At 40.7% G+C, this 16,708-nt stretch overlaps 1 protein-coding gene across 12 annotated transcripts in view; it reads left to right on the plus strand.

The window, feature by feature from the left end:
• The first annotated feature begins 8,863 nt into the window (after nt 1-8,863).
• Nucleotides 8,864-16,708, plus strand: part of LOC129191424 (elastin-like) — a 64,094-nt gene continuing 56,249 nt past the window's right edge. For 6 of the 12 annotated variants that reach the window (XM_054794766.1, XM_054794773.1, XM_054794775.1 and 3 more), the window contains exon 1: nt 8,866-9,435. In XM_054794766.1, the coding sequence (XP_054650741.1) occupies nt 9,360-9,435 (76 nt within the window). In that variant the 5' untranslated portion in view covers nt 8,866-9,359. Of the gene's footprint in view, nt 9,436-16,708 lie in introns of all 12 variants that reach the window. The other 6 variants (XR_008573216.1, XM_054794769.1, XM_054794776.1 and 3 more) reach the window with 4 other exon arrangements.

Genomic DNA, 16,708 nt, shown 5'->3' on the forward strand with positions numbered 1-16,708 from the left:
GACATAGCTTAGCTCAGCATTTCCGCAGTGTACCTTGTGTACGTAAGCACTCCAATTGTCCCTGTGAGGCTATCACCTGTGCACAGCCCTTTTCAGGTCACCTCACAGATTAACGTTGAACATTTCAAGCCATTAACCATACCTGTAAACTTGTAAACTCCCGCATTTTGTCCTTCTTTACTGGCACACTCCCATTTTAACAGTTTCCCGTATTTTTTGGTGTACCTTAATGAAAAACTGCACTTTTTTGGGAATTTTGCCCATCACTATTTTTTTTCCTTCAATGGTGGAAAGACCAGAATTATCCTTATTTTCCAGAAAATATCCCATATTTTCAGATGCAAATGTCTGTTATGCCATCCACTTATTCCAATAGTCGTCCCTCGTTTATCGGGGTTAATTGGTTCCAAACTTGACCGCGATAAGTGAATTTCCGTAAAGTGGATTCAATATTAATAAGTAAAAGATTTTCGTAGGTGGAGCATAGAAAACCTGTTTATGACTTTCTAAATCCATATTTTTACCATTATTCGAGCCCTGTAGACGTTAAATAATACCCCTGTAGTCACAGTTACACTATTCTTTGTTTACACCACTTTGCTAATGCGCAGGCTACGGGATCACTGCAGGGACACAAGAGATGGCCACGTCTTTAAGCATAGCATGCTAGCAAGCTTACTAGTTAGCCTCTAATTTATTTATTCTAAAATTAAGAAAGGGTTACAAATGGCGTGGGGAAGAAGAACAAAGGAAGAAGCTAAAAACTTACCACTTCCATATGGAATGGGAGAAATTTTTTCACTCTAACTTGTCGGACATGCCATGGCTGACTACAAGCAGTGTGAAGGTATTGTCATATAATGTCATGTCTCATCAGTGTTTTGTTGTATTACTGAGGCCTAGTGACCGAAATACAACATATTGTTAGACTAATAATGGGCCATAGTCAACCACAAACGAGATATCATTAATTTTGTTTTATTTTTATTTTTTTTAACGGGATAGCGTGAGGGAGCAATGTTCAACCTTCTATGTAGCGAGGGACGACTGTACAGTGAATTCTTTAACACCAAACATAATCTGGACACTGGTCGACCTTCAGTTTGTTCAGATTTCGAAACAATTTCTCCAATAGGAAATACAGGAAATACAAATATTATATTCAGTGTCAAACTGTCACACTTGTATTAACGTACAATTCTTGAAGTAATAGTTTAACCTTGTTAATCTTCATCTTCTTAAAGGGAACCTATCACATAAATTGCCTTTGTATTGAGTTCTGGACTCCTACAGAGCAACCACAACCGATAACCCACACAGAAAGCTTTCTAGATCTCCCTGACTCTGCACCTCTTCATGCAGTGTTTCCTGCCTCCCGCCCAAATGGTCTGTGTAATTTACTCCACCCCTGGCCCTCCTCCAGGTACGCCTCCCGCCGAGCCCACTCTGCTGTGATTGGTCACACTCCCAAGCGCTCCTGAGGACTTCCGGACAGCTGACGAACCCCTTTGTCCGAATACTTACACAAAATAAACACAGTTAGGACACTGATAAATTGTTACTTACAGGTTGCTCTTCTGACTCTTCAACACAACCAAGTAATGTTGAAAAGGCGTCGGACTTCAACAATTTGGCGGATATTCCAGCTTCGTGTTGGCCCATGTTTACCAAACAGTCCCGTGTGAATTGCTGTTGACCGATGAGCATATTTTTCTCTTGCTGGCCGAGAATCAGCAACTCCAACCACTTCTGCCTGATGCTTGACTCTTTAGGCACACCCGAACAAACATTTCCTGGGAGCCCTTGCTCGACGCGGTAACACTGTGAATAGAGTAAAGCAGAGCGGGGGTGCTGGGCATGCCCATACAAGGAAGTCCGGGTTACATTGACGTCAATGGAACTTGGTGTTAAAAAAACTCTGTAAAAGACAGCGTGCAGAAGAGCCGTCCAAAAGTGCTTTCATTATCTGACGCGTTGGTATCGTTAAACATGAGAATACAACATTGTAAGAACATTTATAGGCAGAAATTAGGAAAAGCATAATAGGTCCCCTTTAACTGTCAAACTATTCATACTTTTAACAGTAAAGCAAAGTCAAAACATGCACTCAAGGTGAAATTTGAGGATGTGTGTATGGACTTTAAATGAATTGTACAACCCCAGGGCTGTTTGACTGTAGTTTCTACTGTGTAAAATTCCATCTATGTTTTGTAATGCTCATGAAATCACACTCATGAAGAAATCCTATGACTTAAGATTCAAATGAGCCATAGCATGTAAATGAAAACCAAAATTTGGCACTGACAATCTCATTATGAGGACAAATGATGTGCCTACTTACAATGTGAATTTACTACCAAAAATGTACTTGATACATGACAGACCTGAGGGCAAAGACCCAAAAGATCTCACAGTGAAACAATGAAACCATGTTATGACTAAAAGAAATAATTGATAATATCCATTATGACAGTGCATACATTCCAGGTCAGTTATTTTCTTTTGGCTGCATTAAAAATGCAATCAAATTCATTAAATCGGATTGGGCACATGGACACTTGGATGTTCTGCTCGAGCGCATGCACGGACGGCTCTCCTGCAGGTTGTTTTTGAAAACGTAGATGCCAAACATGAGTCACTGTGTGAGACTGGTCTGGCCCTTACAAGAGCTCATCAGTTCTCCTCGGGTGCCTGATGTTCACTACCACATCTGGAACATAGTCCGGGGGAATGTATCACACTTTTGGAAGTGGGCCAGTCTGCTTGTCTGCGGGCATTAAAAGAAGACAATGTACAGCAGCATGGGACTTGTCACCTGCCAGTATGTGGTTTCCTCTACAAAGTATCCACTCGCTAAACACAGTGGCAGTCAGGAGCAGCTTGCTGGATGCCTCTTTTAAGTTTTGTATTGTTTAATAGCGGTGTAACTGTTCACAAGGATGTATGGAACAGTTTCGGTTCTGCATGTTCGGTTTTGTCCACTACCGTTTTGGTTATATTTCATGCTATTTTTCTCATTAAATTTATTACTAGAGTGATAACACGGAACTAAAGTCTTGTGGGTGAGTTTCCACGCGGCGCCTCAGATTGTCGGACACTATTGACTGAGGGGGAGGAACGCTAGCTCGCAGGCATAACAAATGGCATCATGGCAAATGAAAACCCCTGGTTTAAATGCTCTTCTTAATTTTCTATTACATTGTGGTGGTGTTTAAAGGCAAAATCAAACATCCATCCATCCATCCATCCATCCATTTTCCTCCGCTTATCCGGGTCCGGGTCACAGGGGCAGCAGTCTCAGTAGGGAAGCCCAGACTTCCCAGTCCCTGGCCACCTGTTCCAGTTCCACTGGGAGAACAGGCCTTCCCAGGCCAACTGTGAGACATAATCCCTCCAACGTGTCCTAGGTCTGCCCCGGGGCCTTGTGCATTACTGCAGACGCTGTGCCGATCTGCCTGTCGACCTCACGCCCCAACCTTCCCTCACTCGTGAACAAGCCATCCAGATACTTGAACTTCTCAACCTGGGACAGGATGTTATTCCCAACCTGGAGGGTGCAATCCATCCTTTTCCGACTGAGAACCATAGCCTTGGATTTGGAGGTACTGAGTCCTATCCCAGAAGCTTCACACTCAGCTGCAAACCGCCCCAGAAAACACTGAAGTTCACAGCCCGGTGAGGCCCTCAGGACCACGTCATCTGCAAATAGCAGAGACGAGCTCCTCAGATCCCCGAACTGGACTCCCTCAACACCTTGGCTGCGCCTAGAAATTCTGTCCATGAAAATTATGAACAGAATCTGTGATAAACGGCAGCCTTGGCGGAGGCCAACATTCACCAGAAACAGGCTCTACTCACTGCTGCAATCATTTATTAACTAATTAATATTTTAAAAACCACAATAGAGTGAGAGAGTGATGTTCGAACCATGACGGAAAGAGCGATCACTGCAGTGCAAAAATAGTGACACTGTTTTAGTGCAACATAACTGTAAACATGATTTTTTGAGGGTGTCTGACAAACAGTGACACTATTTTAAACTCATTCCGAACACACAGCATTTCATGTCCCTCAAGTAGATCAAATCTATCCAGTAGAAGCATACAAAAATAAATTCAGAGAGACTATTCTCCTCATTAGCCAAAGTAGCATAAAAAGGACTCTAAAGATGTTTATTTTAAGGTAAAAAAAACATTATTATTATTATTATTGTTGCTTTAAGAGTGACTATTCAGTAACTGCTTCTAGTATGAATAAACAGAAATTTGTCATTGCAAGTTTTTCTTAGTGAGACATACATACCTACTGAAGGTGACACCTTACTTAAACATACTGAACATGACATAATTGCATGAAAAGAAAACAAGGTGGCAGAGCAAGTACTGTACATAAAAAGTGTTGGTAGACTTGCTTGTTAACTTTGCATAAGTGTTATATACCTTTGCAGAATTTATGACGTTTAATCAAACAATTCAATTCATTTTTCACGCTAGGTCCCACTGCAGCAGGTTACCGCATTCAAAGCCAATCACAACTTACGTGTGCAGTACAATATTCCGAACACAAACATTACATTCAATAACAAACCACCTCGAAGCACATATGATTGCAGTAAATTATGAATTAGAAAACAAAACACAGTGAGGGCATTGAGCTAATGTTGTAGTCTGCATGTGACCATTCTTTCCATGTTTGACTAGTGACAAACTGGACCAGATGACTGGAGGCACAAGTGTATTCTGGACGTGAAAAGTGTTTGTCTTCTTTCATTTGGACCCTATTTAAGCTCCGTCTGGTCCCCTTCCTTTGGACAAAGTTGAATGTTGTTTTTGTCAAAAAGGCGGTGATTGAATGCTGAAGGATTGGGAGGGAGGTCGCGTTGGACTTTACTGCACTCCAAACTGGGACTTCTTTATGGTCATGCTGCTGTAATGGAATATTGGTATTTACATTGACCATATGCTGGAGAAAGCTGCATTATTTTGTTTGCGTTGAAAGTATGAAACTCCATTCTTCATTCAAAACGGCATCTCATTGTGACCCAAGAATAATGCATGAACATGAGGTCACATAGGAATAAGCCAACATCTGCTCCCTGAACAGAAACACATTATCTTTATTGGTAGCATCTACAGTCATCTCCCTTCCCCGACTGTGTTGGTTCCATGTTCAAATGACAAGTACGTGTGTGCAGATGGTGTCGTTTTCGTCTTTTCCTCTGTCGTGTACTTCTTGTACGCATTAGTGGCAAATTGCTGTGTAACACTAAACACATGGGTCACATTGGTACAATAAACCCTTGTTCACTGGGTAAGTGTTTGCATCTTCCTATGGGGTGCTGTACTGGATAACCACTCACTCCAACGTTATCGTGCAGTGATCCCAGAGTGGTTGAATATCAACTGAGTCGTTCAAAATTCACGTGTTTTTTAGGTGGATCGGGTCTGCAGTAATGCATTCTCTGACCGTTGTGGTGAAAAGAGAGCTGAGCCGGAAGGCAAAGCTCTCAATTTACAGGTCAATCTATTTTCCCACCCTCACCTATGGTCATGACCTTTGTGCCGTGGCTGAACGAACGAGATCGCGGATACAAGTGGCTATAATGAGTTTCCTCTGTAGTGCAGCTGGTCTCACACTAAGAGATAGAGTGAGGAGCTCAGTCATCCGGGAGGGGCTCAGCATAGAGCCACTGCTCCTTCACATCGAGAGGAGTCAGTTGAGGTGGCTCGGGCATCTAGTCCAGATGCCTCCCGGCGGATGCCTCCGGTAATAACAATAATTGTCATCATCATCATAACTACGGCTGCTGTTGTGGCTGTTCTGGAAGACATTTATTGAAACACATGAGCACAAGTTTTATTTATATTATTGTTTATTTATTTAATGGCTTTTTTTCTGCTATATATGCTATATTGAGTAGTATGAGTTTAAAGGTGGCTATAGGGGTGTTATTTCATATCTAGAGGGCAGGTAATAATGGTAACAATCGTATTAAAAAAGTCATAAACAGGTTGGCTAAGTACGAAAATATTCTGTTTATTAATATTGAATCCTACTTTGTGGAAATTCACTTGGCGCAAAACAATTAATCGCGATAAACGAGGGCTTACTGTATTGCTCTTTGCACTCAAGTTGAGTTATGCTGTGTTTGTTTCACCCTATCACTGCATCGAGATATTATCGTTATCGTCAGCCATGTATCGCAAATCGTATCGTATCGTGAGGTACTCTAACCCAGTCCTATTGGTCGTCACCTCTGAAGTTGTGTTTGCGCTAACATTAAAAATGGCTTTGGCTTACTCCAATGTTAAACAGTCATCCCTCACTACTTTGCGCCCTCACGCTATACTGTAGTGTTTTTTCAAAAGCTAATTAATTAATAAATGATCGCTGTTTCATGGTTGACTATAGCCTATTATTGGTCAAATATATTGAAAGACAAGACATATGCAGTTTTCTGGTCACCGGGCGTCAGTAATGACACAAAACATTGATGAGACATGACTTTATACATTGTAGTCAGCCATGGCATGTCTCCCATTCTGGGTGGAAGTGGTAAGTCTTTGGCTTCTTCCTTTGTCCTTCCCCACTCCCTTTGAAACCTTTTCTTAAGTTTGTAACAAATAAATAGGAGGCTAAATAGTTAGCTCGCTAGAATGCTATGCTTAAAGCCGTGGACGTCTCTTGTGTCCCGCATTGAGCATTAGCAATGTGGTGTAAACAAGGAATAATTGAAGTGTAACAGTGACTATGGAGTGTTATTTCATGTCTACAAGGCTCTAATAATGGTCAAAAACATATTTAGAAGGTCATAAAACAGGATTTCTATCCTCTAAAAACAAAAACATTCCATTTATTAATATTGAATCCTACTTCGCAGAAGTTTGCCTATCGCAAGCCAATTAATCGTAATAAATGAGGGACGACTGTACATAGAACAATTCAATTTGTTGATAAGGATGGTATTTGCTGGCAGACACAGTGATTGAAGTGAGCTTATTGATTTTATTGGGTTCTTGACTTCATAAGCAAGTGAAACATGCCTTGTATTTAGTCTGACCAGCTGAGTTTTGCCCCAGCTTCACACAAATCAGCATGTGGAAGTATGAACACTAACAGTGAATGTCACTGCTATGACGAATGTTGTGTGTTTTGGAACGCACATCCCATTAGCCTTGGTGTAACATGCAGGTCTGTCAGGTTTGTGTCAGTTAGAGTAATGTCTTTGCCTGCAGCTCCTAGTCTCTTCTATTTTAAGCCCCGAAACGATAACAAAAATATGGAGGATGACATTCTTGTCAGCGCTGAGATATTTCCAGAGTAATGTTTGGACGTTTTTGAGCCAAGACGAGCATGTAGACATGGTGTCAATGTTGTGGTAGCTCTAGTGAGTCCGAATGGCATCTTAAGCTAGGCATGCACTGTACGATTTTAGAAGTGTTCTCCCAGTGCGCCAGTTAATTGTCTGTGACAGAAAGTGAAAAGCAAATGACCAACTAAATGCATGACTGCTCACTGTGTGCATTCGAGTCGTGTGCCGTTCCACTTACGTCTTTTAGAGCGGGGCTGACAGAATAATTTAGGGGAGGCTTGAGAAAAATAAAGAAAAATATAATTTATAAAACCTGCGAATCTAACTTCAGTTATATCAAAGGCAAAGTGAATAGATTTTTAGTCCCTACAATGAGCGATTACACAAAAACTGAGGTGAGCAGAATGTTTTTCGGAGACTAAGGAAGGCCCTGAAAGTATTATATTCTCTGCTCACTGTGCCACACTATGAAAACCTCTACTTTAGATGATTGAATATGAATTTTAACCTTTTGCCAGTTGTCAAATATGTTCACATGTCAAACCTGCCAAAGACTCAATTGGTATTGGCCTTAATAGACACTCACAGCGTGATGTGTAAATGTTGGTCATCCATGTAGGGGCAGTTAGTGGGGTAAAAGGCTAAGGGTTCAAGAAATCTATTCACATCTCAGCTTTAACTATGCAAAACCACTGTTACATCAGCATTATGACTCCACAGACAGCTGACATGACTTTTTTGGGGATTTGTCTGACAGTTGGCAACAGTCTGAAACATGCATTAACGCCATCCTTAGACATAAACGAAACAGCATGTACAGTATGTGGCTCGTGTGAGTGAGTTGTACGAGCACCAAGACATTTTTCTGTCCAACAAAGGTGATTAACTTGTGCAGTTTCAAAACTGCACCAACTTCGAGATCCTTTGCCTCATGTGGCTCATTTGCAAAGACCTGGCTTGGGGACTGGAATGTTGGGATTCATGACCTGATCGACGTACAAAAAGATCCGCCATGAATACTTAAAACAGTGGACCATGCAAAGAGAATTTATTAAAGACTGTCTTTTTTAGCAAAGCAACAAAGGTCAACTGCCAAGTGCCCGACTCACTCCCAAAATCCCATTGCTTGTTTTGGTGATACTAGTGTCTACTGATGTACAGGTTAGGGACACGGGCCATCACGTTTTGGCTCCACAGAACATTCTGCACTTGAGAAATGAGTCATAAGCACAATGTGTTTATGCTCTGCTCTCTTGTCAGACAATCTCAAGAGTCCTGTAAATGTCATAATGGACCAAAGCTCTGGTGCCTCAACTTTTAATTGTTGTGACCACACTGACGGTTGCCATTACCTTAGAGAACTGGCTCTGAGATGCAGCACAAGACAAACAGGTTGGTGTTTCATACAATTGGCTGGCTTATCTCTGCGTGATGCCAATGGTGTCCTCATTTCTTTTACCATTACGTCCAAGACCGCTTCCCCTGCACGTGCCATTCACTATGTCCCTCTGTTTGCGGCGTCTTTGGGCCTACGATGACTTCATGTGACCTGTTGTCACTTTTCCTTAGTAACAAGTGTTAACACTGCAAATTCAAGCAGCTGAAAATGTAGAGTTAATTGTCTGGCTGTGTGGGTTGTTTTTTCTCTGTCTTGTAGCTGACGCTCTCAGATAAGTATGCTTTGTATCCATGCAAGTGTTTGGCAAGTAGTTCAATTCCTTCTTGATGGGGGACTTTCTCTCTCCCACTAAATGTGTCTCGTTGCCTCTCTCTCCCCCCCTGTCCTTGCTGGCAGCAGCTCTAATACTGTTGGCAAGAGTGACCAGAATAAAAACAGCAACAACAGACAGGGAAGAGGGGAAAAGCAAAGCAATCCATTGAAACAGAGCTTTTGCCGTGTTTTAATCCCATATCTCTCTCCTTTTAAAAAAAAAAAAAAAAAAAAGGGTTTTCCCTCATCTATCTTCAAGACGACGTGCTCTTGTTAATTAGGTAGCAGAGAATAAAACCAGCTCATCTGGAGAGAGGTGGTGCATTTGGGAGCGAGATGGCTAACGGGAAGGTTCGGCTGCTCCTTCATGGACTCTTCCTCGTAGCAGTGATTCAGCCCACTCTGCAAGGAGGTAAGCGTGTGTCACAGCTCAACTGAACACTTAGCTGCATCTGTCTGAGTAAGAGCAGGTGCAAGGCTTTTTGTGCATGTTTGTCCCTTTTTTAGACATCATTCCTTCAAAATTAGAAGATGGTTTGAATATTGATTCATAAGTTTTGCAGTGGCATTCCTTTTTTCATGGGTTCTCCAGTATGATTTTAATATATTGATACAATAATGCTTCTATGCAGCTTTTGTAAAAGTTGTGTTACTTGGGCTTTTCCTCTGCACACTTGATAAATCACACTGCATAGTTGTGAAATCAAACCTCTGTTGAGGACATTCCTGTTAATACATTGGAAGACATTCTTGGCACTGTATTCATATACACGGTTCTAATAAGTTGAAGATGAAGCTCAGTACTATGCTGGCCTTCTCTGCTTTTATTTAGATGTACTATACTCAACCAGAAGCTTAACAGCAGCTTAAAGTGCACATCACTAACAAAAAAAATATGTGTCACACTATTTACTTCTAATATGCTGGATGAATTATTGCAGGTCTTCAGTCAGATGTGCAATTGTAGCATGGCTATACCTTGTGTGAAATCCTTTTTTGCATGCAAAGGTGCTCTCCAAAATTCCACCACTTCACAACCTGTGCAAAATTAATTTTCCTGTTTGCAATGATGGGAATTTCAGCTGTTTTAAGGGAGCCGGTTCTTTTGCCTCGACTCCCTAAAATGAGCCGTCTCTTTTGGCTCCCAAATCACTCCTGAGATTTTTTGTTGCTTGAATTCATTTATTACCAAAATACAGTATGTATAACATGAATGTCTACTGAAAAAGTATAGGTATACTGTATGTGATATATGACTGCTACAAGAAATACAAAAACACAGACCCATCTCAGTCAGACCAAACGTCCAATCTGATTGTGTGTATTGTTTACAGTGAAATAACACAATATCAGCAAAACATTACACAATAAAATATAAATTAAAATGTACAAAACTAAAACCATCCATCCATCCATCCATCTTCTTCCGCTTATCCTTTACTAGTCATTAGTGAAGAGTGGCATTCAGAAACACAGAGTGCCTCAGATTTTGTTTCCTGATACTCATTTTCCTCACCTTCCCAGCTTGCGTGCGTGTGTGTGTGTGAAACCCCTCCCTCTCCATTCTGCTCAGTGTCTACACAAACGGCACCACACATTTATACTAATCACGTGTGACTTTAACAGAAAAACAGACCCCCCCAAAAAAGCTGGCTCGTTCATAGAGAGAGACCCATCACTACCAAATTGATGCTGCATTGACTCTATATGTGCTGTAACTACGCCTGTAAGCGGACACAACATTAGGTACGTCTGCACGATCTAATGAGATTAAAAAAAAATCAGCCTTTGGCAAAGTTTTGGTTGTAGTTGACAGTGAGGTAGAACTGCACTTCATCAAACTGAGTGGTGTTTCTAATATTTTGGTTTTAGTTACATGAGAGGGGCAAACTATTACCTCTGCAACAAGAAACACACTTGTAAGACACCATTTAAAGCAGCTTTTTATACAACTCTTGTATTAGATTTCATTTAATTGTGCAGGTGCCCCTAATATTGTGGCTCGTGTTTACTTGAGCTTTACAATATGTGGACCAATCGGGGCATCAGATTGACTCTTGAATGTCTTGTTTTCTGGCGGTTATCTCTTGTAATTACCATCTGTCTCACTTACTGTTTTATCACCACTTTAATGTAAAACAGAAGCAGCAGCTGCTTCCCATGCTGGTATCACACATATAGCATTGCCAGTGTTCTTGCTTAAAGCCACGTTTTTATTATAAACTTTACATTTTTACAAGAATGCCAGTGTGGTATTCACCTCAAAAGAGTGTCTTCACACATAAGCAGACAGTGTATGTAGACCATGTGTGTTGCTATAACGTGAAGGAGCCAATGTATACTTTGTGAACTCCCAGGTGGACAAATGGAGAATACGAGTGTCTCTATTGACTGCATGAAGCTACCTGGTCTTGCATTTGAATGTAAAACCACCATAAGGCAGAGACATGTTTATTTGATAGGTTCATTTCAAGAGCCATTTGACTTTACAGCTTATCTGTTACAGACACAGAGAGACATTGTATGTGCATGCCTTTCCTCCCACTCTCACTCAGTCTGTGTGTTTACTTTTTAGCCCTTTTTACACTACTTTGATTTGTTTCTCAATCTCTGTTTGGGCTATCTGTCCTTGTCAGCCCACAAAAAAAAAAAAAAAAAAAATGTCACATCACATCTCAAGTCAGTAAACCATTGATATAATATCTCCCAAGGAAGCATTTATTTGTGAGTGTCTCTGTGTGGGAATCGTAAAAACGAGTTGGATGCTTTTCACCAAACTCAGTGGAGGTATGTGACATCAGCCAAGAAAGGAACCATTACATTTGCAGCCAATCAATCATTTTTTACACTGAATATGGTGGTCCTTCCCTTTTCCCAGTAGGATTATAGGGATTATGTGGAAACAGGGCTTCCTTGGCGGAGGTTTGCACTCTCTGAGGGCTTGTTTTAGTATTCTCCCTTCCTCATGCAAGTGGCATTTCAAATGCAGGGAGATTAAATTATTCTCCATATAAAGTATCATTTTTCTAAGCTGACGGCCTTGAGTCCAATGCTGTTTTCCCATCAAACTATGTAGCAGGTCAGGGGACAATAATTATCAGTGTTGGCTTAGGGTGAATTTATTCAAAGTCCTTACTAGATCCACCCATAACATCATATGGTTCGCAAACCAGCTCCATCTGTGTGTGCACTCAAACTTGAAGAAAAACCTGAACTCAGCATAGTCCAAGGGTCAAGTATCTGTGAACAACATGAACATTATTAGCACTACATTCACTCATATCATGCATCTGATTTTTTTTCCTTTGACAAGTGTAAATGAGTTCTGGTCCTCAAGGAAACAACTAGAAAGGAGTTTGTTGATAAATATGTCCCCTGTTGAGTTACAAAACCATATGGTTGGACTGAAGATTTGTTTGCAGCACTCATACAAAAAATCAGATAGATTTGCCTTGCCAGGACAATTTAACAACAAACAGCATTTTCCATACTACTCAAATCCAGACATTTTGGCTGCATTGTTAATACCAGGGGTTCCCAACTAGTGGGTCGCAGGTCTTAATCTTGCGCTTTTATTCTCAAGGGCCTTTTTTTTTAATCCAGTGGAGTGTCGTCTATTAATACAACCACAGGTAATGGCAACGCTCTGTAGTGCTTTTTGAACGCTGCTGTCATGGAAAACCAACAACATTTGTTAGTACTGGACTACCATTAAGATGTTGACTGTGTCAGACCAGTCTCTTGTTGAGCCTTAGAGAGTGTTTGCTGGGATTTTTAACTTGGACTTGGAATTTGCATCTTAGTTATCTATTAATTGTGGGTTTTCTCCAGGTGCTCCAGCTCCACATTCCAAAAATATATATGTTAGTTTAATTGGAGAGTCTAAATTGTCCATAGGTGTGAATGGTTGTTTGTCTATGTGTGCCCTGCGATTGGCTGGCGACCAGTCCAGGTCATACCTCGCCCGAAGACAGCTGGGATAGGCTGCAGCACACCCGGGACCCTAATGAGTACAAGCGGTATAGAAAATGGATGGATGGATGGATGGATAAAAACCTATAGTTCCTAAAATGTTTATTAAACGTGTTTTGTGCTGGCACATATTTTGCATTACCTCAAATTCCATCTGCACTGTCTTTTCATCAAATATAAGACATTTGAAACATCTGAGTTGAAAAATTTCTGAAATTTGGGTCACTCAGGGGTGACAACAAGTGGTTTATATGTAGTGTATTAACTTTTTAATTCTTGCATTCTCTTGATATATGGTAAGCAGTAATGCAAGCCCCGTCTCAATCCTGACAGTCTCAGTAATTAGCTGTTAAAAATAAATCCAAAGTCTTACATTGACCCAAATAAAAAAACTACACCTTTTTTTTAATACTAGTTTTTTAAGACAAAACAGAAAATAAATAGTCGTTTCAATCATGTTTTGATATCAGTGAGATAATAATTGGTAGATTGCAATAAAAAAATATATTAATGGCTGCTTGACAGCTATTTGATGACTCTTCATTGATCATAAGTATCTTAAAATTGGCATCGTAACGCCTCCTCTGCCAACTTGCCCAACCTTTCAGACATGTTTTCGAGCAGCTCTCAGGTCACTGCCGTGTGTGTGTGATAAGAAGAAAAGCTCTGACTGGGGAGAAGTTAGGCGGCACCTTCTAGTTTGCATGTAAACCTCAGTTTTCGTACAGCCCAGTTTTCATATGATTTGTTTTTTTGTCTCAGTTTTCATACAGTATTGCACGTAACAAACTAGTCCGTTTGCACGGACAGCCCGCCATCAGGCCAAAGAAAGTTGCGAGTGCCAGCAAGTTCCATCCATTTGGCTTTTTTTGCATTGTTTTCTGCATGTAAAACTATAATTAATCTTTATAAAATGTTTGTTAATGTTTTTGGGTGTCTGGAACTGATCAATTGGATTGGCTTTATTACCTATGCGAAAAGTTGCCTCGGTTTTTTTTACATTTTGGTTTTCGTCTGACCTTTTGTAATGGATTAATGACAAAAACCGAGATTCCACTGTTTAAAGTTGTAGACCCCGACTATAAGAGGAAATGGTTCCATCCCTGCTAATTAATAATCAATCAATCTTGATTAAAAACAGTGCACTTGGCTTAGGTAAAAATGTGATTTTTTCCAATAAATGGTTAATGATGGACACATTTTGGGCATGGCACGAGTCATTGGACAAAAAATGAAAATTGCACTTCTCTGACTTCACTATCCTAATAAAATGAAAGTGGCTGTGGGTTCTTTTTGCACTGCTGGAAGTCAGTTTGGCTCATTTAACTCAATCAATGCAGATTGCATGGCATGACCTTGCTGTCCGAAACAGTGAGGAATGCCAACATTAGCTCATGACTGCTGGTTGATACCCAAAGTGATTGTCTCCATTCCCAAGGTCAGTGCTTCAGATTTTATTGACAGAGACTCGTGAATCCAGGTCTCAATCCCTTTTTGGCTCACGTGAGTGGCGACCACAATTTGTTGGATTCAAGTGACGCACTGGGATCCCAGTGCTCATCAAGTCCACTCTGCAATCAGAGAAATCATCTGATCGCGATACAGGTTTCTCTGTAGCTTTCCAGTGCTGCGTTCATGAATACATTTCAGTTTGATGACGTTTAGCGGCTAGGTGACTTCACCCGTGTGGCCAGGAGCCTGCTTAAAAGCTTTGAATGACTTGGATTGGCTGTTGAGAAAGAAACAGTTATGAGCATTTATGTCTCTCTGGCACTGGCTGTGTACTGGGTAAGTCCTTGTAGATTTGACAGGTTTATCCACCGCATGCAGTTTTTTATTAAAGCGTATGTGGGCTGGCTGAAGTCTCTGTAAAGCAGAAGCCAGAAGCACTTAACTTTTTGGCAAACAGATTTTTTTGCCACCAAGACTACTGTGAAAAGTGTTGGAGGGTTTAGACCAGTGGTTTGGATTGAGTTGTTTTAATATAACTTTATAGTTTCACTGTCTGGGATATAAAACATTTCTATTACCTATTTATTCAACTCTAATCTGTCCATCCATCCATCTATTTTCTATGCCGCTTATCCTCATTAGGGTCGCGGGGGTATGCTGGAGCCTATCCCAGCTGACTTTGGGCGAGAGGCAGGGTACACCATGGACTGGTCGCCAGCCAATGGCAGGGCACATATAGAACCACAACTATTCACACTCACATTCATACCAACTCTAATCTATAAACTGCATCTATAGAAATGCATAATAGCATTGTATATGTTTTTGGCTCGTCACTAAGCCAAGATGTACGCTTCTCTACACTGTGTTCACAGCAATTATGAGGATTTTTATACAATATAAATGATCACGTTCCAGCACATACAAATAATGATGTTTTTGTAAGTATAGTTTAGTTGTAACTGTAGTTGTGGATACATTTAAAATAAGTTTCAAAAGATTGTGTCTGAGTATTGGCCACCATTGCAGACTCCTTTGGCTGCATGAATCAATTGCATAGAAGTCCACTGGCATTCTGTTGTTTTGCAGCGTTATGGGTATGTGCATTATGCAGGTTGTTTCATTTTTCATTGAATGTAAGCACAGAAAGATCGGAGCGTCCATTTCAAAGTGCTGTAGAGCTAGACCCAGATACAGTATCTCACAGAAGTAAGTCCACGCGTCAATTTCACCTTTCTTGCACTTTTACTACAGCATATCTTCTCCATGGACAATACTATGGAAATTAAACGTGGATATACTTTAGATTAGTCAAGGTACAGTTTGTCTAATATAGATTTCATCCACTAGAAATGAGTCAACACATTACTGTGTTAATACAGTATCTGGCAATACAAGTGAGTAGCAAGATAAGTGTGTCTTGACAGCAGTCAAGGATGGTGACAGTAGTATTGTGGTCTGGGGCTGCCAGTACTGGGGAGCTGCGGTTCATTGAGGGAAACATGAATTCCAACATGTACTGTGTAGGGGTGTCACGAGACACTCACGAGCCAAGAGCATACACAAGATTGGGTCTACGAGGCGAGATTTTAATATTACTTTTAAGAAAAGGACAATGAACAAATATAAAAAAATATATGACAATATATTGAAATTTACTAATTAAATTTCTACTATGTTACACATTAATTCATTATCGTCCCAGGCACACAAGATTTTGTGACACCCCTAGTACTGTGACAAGAACCCCTCCCTTGGAGAACTGTTTTCCAACATGATAAGGATGCCAAGATGACAAGTGGCCAAGTACTGTATGTCTTCTCCAGACCTGAACCCGCTTGAGTACATGTGGGACATCCTCAGACTGAACGTGCATGACCGTAAGGTATCTTAACATCCACCAGCTCCACCAGTTATGTTATCATAGAAGAGTAGAAGAAGATTCCAATAACAACCTGTGCAGCTCTGGTCAATTCCATGCCCAGGAGGATTAAGGCAGTATTAGATAGCAATGCTGCTCACACTAAATATTAACAAATTTGGACATGTTCACTGTGAGGTACAGTCATGGGCAAAAATTTGGGAGTGGCTTAATGTTTGTGCTTCAACAACGTTGCTGCCTCAGTATTTTTAAGAAAGCATTTTACTTAAAAAAAAAAAAAATCACAAAAATTAATCAGCAAAATGAAGCAGAAAAAGTTCAGTCACTCCCAAAATATTTGGCTGTATACCAAGGATGTCACCAGACACCAGATCTCACA

The sequence above is a fragment of the Dunckerocampus dactyliophorus genome, chromosome 12, assembly GCF_027744805.1.
Source record: "Dunckerocampus dactyliophorus isolate RoL2022-P2 chromosome 12, RoL_Ddac_1.1, whole genome shotgun sequence".
Lineage (NCBI taxonomy): Eukaryota > Metazoa > Chordata > Actinopteri > Syngnathiformes > Syngnathidae > Dunckerocampus > Dunckerocampus dactyliophorus.